At 37.7% G+C, this 5,711-nt stretch overlaps 1 protein-coding gene across 1 annotated transcript; it reads left to right on the top strand.

Annotated features, from left to right (window-relative positions):
* Positions 1–3,754: 3,754 nt before the first annotated feature.
* Positions 3,755–4,511, top strand: LOC121861936 (AMP deaminase 2-like). The gene is made up of 2 exons (XM_042359902.1): positions 3,755–3,892; positions 4,321–4,511. Exons 1-2 carry the CDS (start codon positions 3,770–3,772, stop codon positions 4,483–4,485), a joined length of 288 nt encoding a protein of 95 aa, XP_042215836.1. The 5' UTR covers positions 3,755–3,769; the 3' UTR covers positions 4,486–4,511.
* The last annotated feature ends 1,200 nt before the right edge of the window (positions 4,512–5,711 follow it).

The following is a 5,711-nucleotide window of genomic DNA, read 5'->3' as shown; positions in this document are numbered from 1 at the left end:
TCCCTTCTTCTCTCAAATGCCCGAGAACTTCAGCTCATTGTCAACGTACACACCTAGGCCCTTTTCACATTCAGTCTCAATTAATGAAGTTTCTTCGTCTCATTGGGACATATGATACGCCTCCTTACCGTTTATACGCCCCAGGTGCAGCCTTTTACACTTAGTTACATTGAATCTTAGCAGCCATTTCTTCGGCTATTCTTGAAATTCACAGATGTCCTTCTGCAGCTCTTCACAGTCTGCTTGGTTCTTAACTTCCCGAAATAACTTGGCATCATCCGCAAACATTTGGATGGAGGAATGTACAGCGTCAGGCATGTCATTTATGAAGCAAACAAACAACGGCGGGCCCAATACACTGCCCTGTGGCACCCCGCTTATGACGGGAACACATGATGATTTCATGCCATTAATCACCACACTGCTTGCAGTCATGGAGAAAGTCTCCGATCCTTGCTAGGACATTTCACCGAATCCTGTACCCTTCCAGTTTAATTTTCAGCCTTTCTTGGGGTCCACTGTTGAAAGCTTTGGCAAAATATAGGTAAATTTTGTTGATATTACCACCCTGTTCCAGAATATGGGTCCAAATATCCAATACCTTGAGTACAGTATACAGTGGGGTATGCTATAACGAACGGATCCTACTACGAATATTCCTATAACGAACGGTTTTACCTATAAAATTGAGAATGCTATAACGAACGCAACTCCTACAACGAACGCGGATGAATACCGGACTATTTCGCCTGGCGCATGAATATTGTTGTACCGCGACCCACAACAAGAGCGTCAGGCGCCATCTTTGTCTCATTGTGTAGCCAGTGCACTACTGTTATTGTTGAAATTTCGTCTTTTGATGTGGAAATTCGCGTTATTTGTATAACTATTTTGTTATACAAGTATACAATTGTAACAATGAGTCGTCCAAAGCAAGTGAGAAAGCTAATAACCCTTGAAACTAAGAAAGAAATTATAAAGAAACGTGAGAATGGAAGAAGCATTGCGAAACTTAGTGATGAATATGGGATGGCTAAATCGACTATATGTACGATTTTGAAGAATAAAGAGGAGTTAAAAACTGTGCAAGTGGCTAAGGGAATCTTTAGACTTAGCAAAGCAAGGTGTAATGTGATTGAAGAGATGGAAAATTTACTCTTAGTGTGGATAAAGGAGAAAGAAATGGCAGGTGGTAACATTAGTGAAGCTATAATTTGTGAGAAGGCTAAACAATTGTTTGAGGACCTTAAAGCCAAGACTCCCAGTGGAAGTGATAGTGCTGTGCCAGTGTTTAGGGGTACTGTACCTGCATGCTGAATAACACTAAGGTAAGATAAAGTAACGTATTTTTTACATTTTCCACAGAATTTTTTCAGTGTTAAGCGGTTGTATTTGGGGGCCTGGAACGGATTAATCCTATAACGAACGATTGCTATAACGAACGAGGTTCTGGAACCAATTACGTTCGTTATAGCATACCCCACTGTAGTCTCAATTTACGAGGTCAATTGAACCCGTGGAGGTCCGCGTAAAACGAGAAATGCATAAACGAAATAACAGAACATATGGGATTAATTGAAATAGAGACTGGGCCGACCCCCAAACTACACTTTTTCAGACACAATACGTACCTTGTAGTAAAAATAACATCTTAATTTTATGATGGTATGCACACACAATTAATAATTAAGAGAAATACAGTTGCCGGTTAATGTCCATTCAAATAATGGACTCAACTCCCCCCCCCCCCTTCTTCCAATGCTCACTGGCTCCTCCCTCTCTGAGAAATGTTTGGGTTAAAACACTAGGTTTTAAGGTTTAGTAATAAAAAATACCTCAGACTAAAGTTAGGATAATATAATTGACATTGTTGGATTCCTTGCAAGACAAGAAATATTTTGAATATAAACGTCATGTATTTTGCACAAAAGAAAAAATTTTTGCTCTTTCTAATAAAATTCTTAAATTAGATCTAAAATTTGTATGTCTAATGCAAATTTTAGGATGTTTACATTTAAAATAATCACCATCTTATAAGAATTCCAGCAATGTAAATTATATTCTGGCCGGGTAATTTGTATGAATTTTATGAGCTAAAAACAAATATCTTCAGTAAATAAACAAATTATACTTCACCCAGACACTATCTGTCAATCAAAATACCCCACCTCCCGCCCCCTCCCCCTCTTCCCACGCTTGCTGGGTCCCTCCCTCCCTCCCTCCCTCCCTCCCTCCCTCCCCCCTCCTCCTCCCTCCCTCCCTACCCCCACCTTCCCTCCCTACCAGAGAAATGTTTGGGGAAAAACAGTATGCTTACATTTTTAGTAATAAATAATACCTCAGACTAAAGTTAGGATAATATAATTGACATTGCTTGATTTCATGCAAATAATCACCATCTTATAAGAATTCCAGCAATGTAAATTATATATTTTATTAGCTAAAAACAAATATCTTCAGTAAATACACTAATTATACTTCACCCGCGTAAATGATGAAATTTACCGAGTAATTAAAACATTTCATTCTGGCAAGGTGCCGCGTAAATGACCAAATGCTTAAACAAAAACCGCGTAAATCCAGACTATACTGTAATTGTGTTAAGCAGGAGTGCCGTGGCATAAAACCGTGTTGGCTATCCTTTACAAGGTTGTTTCGTCGTAGATGTTCCATCATGGCATCTCTTATAATGCTCTCAAGTACTTTACATACTATGCTGGTTAGGCTCACTGGTCTATAGTTATTCGTGGAGTGACGATCGCCGTTTTTGAAGATAGGACTCACATAAACCATTTGCCAATCACTGGGGACCTTTTGTTCATCCAGGCATTTACAGAACAGGATCTAAAGGGACTCAGCAAGCTCATTGCACAACTCCCTTGGCACTCTGGGATGCACCATGTCTGGGCTGGGACTCTTATGAACCTTTAACTTTGACATTTTGTTTCTTATAACCTCTTCTGTGAACACAATGTGGGTTAGTGCTATGTTGAACCGTCTGTCCTCAAACGCAGGAAGATTAAGCGCATCCTTTCTTGTGAACACCGAGGAAAAGAAGCTGTTTAATGCCTCAGTTTTGTCCTGGCTAGAATCTGCGTAGCTACCATCTTCATGCCTCAGATCTGACACTCCAACTCGCATTTTTAATTTTGACTTTGCATAGTGGTAAAACGCCTTTGGGTTTGACTTGACCTCGCTTGCAACCAGCCTCTGGAACTTCTTTTCAGCCCTTCTACACTCTGACTTTGCTTGGTTTCTGGCTCTTGCATACATCTTCCTGTCCTGCTCATCGTTTGACCTAACCCACGCCTTGAATTTCTGGGTTTTCTTCTTAACTTTGTCGACCGCCACATGGTTCATGTGTAGGGGTCTCCTTGTATTCCTAGAGGCACTGGGTTTGGTCTTGGGTATATATTTCTCGATCAAATGGTTCAATTTTCTAGCTATGATATTTATTTTATAAATATTTCATGCAAAAATCTCAGTGTTGTAGAGATGTCTGTTTTTCATAAATATTTCAAATCAGAGGCATTTAATTTGTAATTTGAGGATAGCGTTTATTTATCATTTGTGCAATGCCTCTAGTTATCAGAAGAGGATAAAGGTGTTGTCTAGTTCTTGGAACTGGGAACACCATTACACTCATGTTAATTGTCACTTTAAGATTCGGTGGCATGCATCTTACTCATATATGGTGAGAATGTAAGCATTAATTTCTTAGTGTGAACATTGATTCCTTATAATAGAACATATATAAAATAACACTAAAATGTTTTGCAGATTTGACAAGTTTAATGCCAAATACAACCCTGTTGGAGAGTCTCGACTGCGTGAGGTCTTCCTCAAAACTGACAACTACCTTAATGGAAGACATTTTGGTCATATAATAAAGGTAAGTGTTTCTCAGGTTTACTCATAACCAGTAAATTACACATACCATAATACTTGCTGCCATCACCATCACCTCCATTGCCACCAATTTTACTTCTATTATCATCACACTCGGTGCCATAATCCTTCACTGTTATCACCATCACTATAACCCTCACCACCTTCACTCTTACTACCTTCACTACCTCCACCTTCAATATTACACCCATGATGAAAAGGTAGACTTGAAATATACAAAAGGTTAAACCAAGTTGAATACTCAAATTTTCATTAAATAGCATTAAAGGCTACTAAATATATAGATGAATTATTATTAACTTATCCATTGGGCAAGAACAATTGTAAAACTACAATTCCCTCCTTTGTGTAATATCAGAAATGGACTTTTATATATTTGTGTGACATAAACCTTTGTTTACTTTTTTGTAGGAAGTAATGTTTGACCTGGAGGAAAGCAAGTATCAGAATGCTGAATTGAGGCTTTCAATATATGGGAAGTCAGCTGATGAGTGGGATAAACTGGCACACTGGGCTGTAGAGCACAATGTGCACTCGGAGAATGTGCGCTGGCTCATCCAGGTGCCACGCCTTTAGTGAGTACAATATACTGTCTCTAGCTTATTCATTTATATACTGTGTCTTCTTATTCTATATATATTTCAGTTGCATTTTTAGTTGAATTCCATTCACCATGCAGCAGCTATCATTAATGTACTACTCAATTTGAATATTCTAGAATGTTAAAACATACCTATATTTGGCAACTGGGTGCTGATTTCATGATTGCCCCCTCACCTGTCACAACCCTCACCCTTAAAAGAGCAAAATTAAAATGTGTGAGTTTACCCTCAAGTCCACTCCATGCTTTGTTATTAAACAAAGCACAGCGTGAACTTGAGGGTAGACTCACATTTTCAATACATTAGTTTCTGATTATTTGTGAGAAGATTTTCCCATTACAGGTTGACTATCAAAAATCCGGCAACCTCGGGACCTGAGGAGTACCGGATTTTCGAAAATGCCGGAAAACTGATGGTTATATTTGCTGTATAAGTTTAACAGAAAATGACTACCTGTACAGTCCTTTAAAAAAGAAAATTAAACACTTAAGTTAGGATAATATAATTGACATTGCTGGATTCCTTGTAAGACCAGGAATATTTTGAATATAAATGTCATATATTTTGCATAAAAGATAACATATTTACTCAGAGTAAACATAATATCTAAAATTTGTATGTCTAATGCAAAATCCATGATGTTTATATTCAAAATGATCATCAAATTGTAAGAATTCCAGCAATGTAAATTATATTCTGGCCGGGTAATGTGTATGAATTTTATGAGCTAAAACAAATATCTTCAGTTAATAAAAAAAAAAATATTCTTCACGACACTATCTGTCAGTCAAAGTACCCCAACTTGCCTCCCCCCCTCTTCCAATCGGGCCAGATGGTCGGTCGGTCCCAACCCTCCCCCCACCCCCCACCTTCCATCCCTACCAGAGAAATGTTGGGTGAAAAACCTAATTTTAACTTTTAGTAATAAATAATACTGTACCTCAAACTAAAGTTAGGATAATATAATTGACATTGTTGGATTCCTTGTAAGACCAGGGAATATCTTGAATATAAATGTCGTATTTTGCACAAAAGATAACATATTTATTCAGAGTAAACATTATATCTAAAATTTGTATGTCTAATGCAAAATCTATGATGTTTATATTCAAAATGATCATCAAATTGTAAGAATTCCAGCAATGTAAATTATATTCTGGCCGGGTAATTTGTATGAATTTTATGAGCTAAAACAAATAT

The sequence above is a fragment of the Homarus americanus genome, unplaced genomic scaffold (genome assembly GCF_018991925.1).
Source record: "Homarus americanus isolate GMGI-L3 unplaced genomic scaffold, GMGI_Hamer_2.0 scaffold25623, whole genome shotgun sequence".
In the NCBI taxonomy this organism is placed as follows: Eukaryota; Metazoa; Arthropoda; class Malacostraca; order Decapoda; family Nephropidae; genus Homarus; species Homarus americanus.
The sequence above is the reverse complement of the archived record's forward strand: the minus strand, read 5'-3'. Positions and strand labels throughout refer to the sequence as shown.

What these genes read in the sequence shown, in the direction of transcription:
- LOC121861936 (XM_042359902.1), top strand. Translation starts at nt 3,770, where the DNA reads ATGTTTTGCAGATTTGACAAGTTTAATGCCAAATACAACCCTGTTGGA. An exon ending in ATTTTGGTCATATAATAAAG is followed by an intron (nt 3,893 to 4,320) that starts GTAAGTGTTTCT and finishes ACTTTTTTGTAG; the next exon opens with GAAGTAATGTTTGACCTGGA.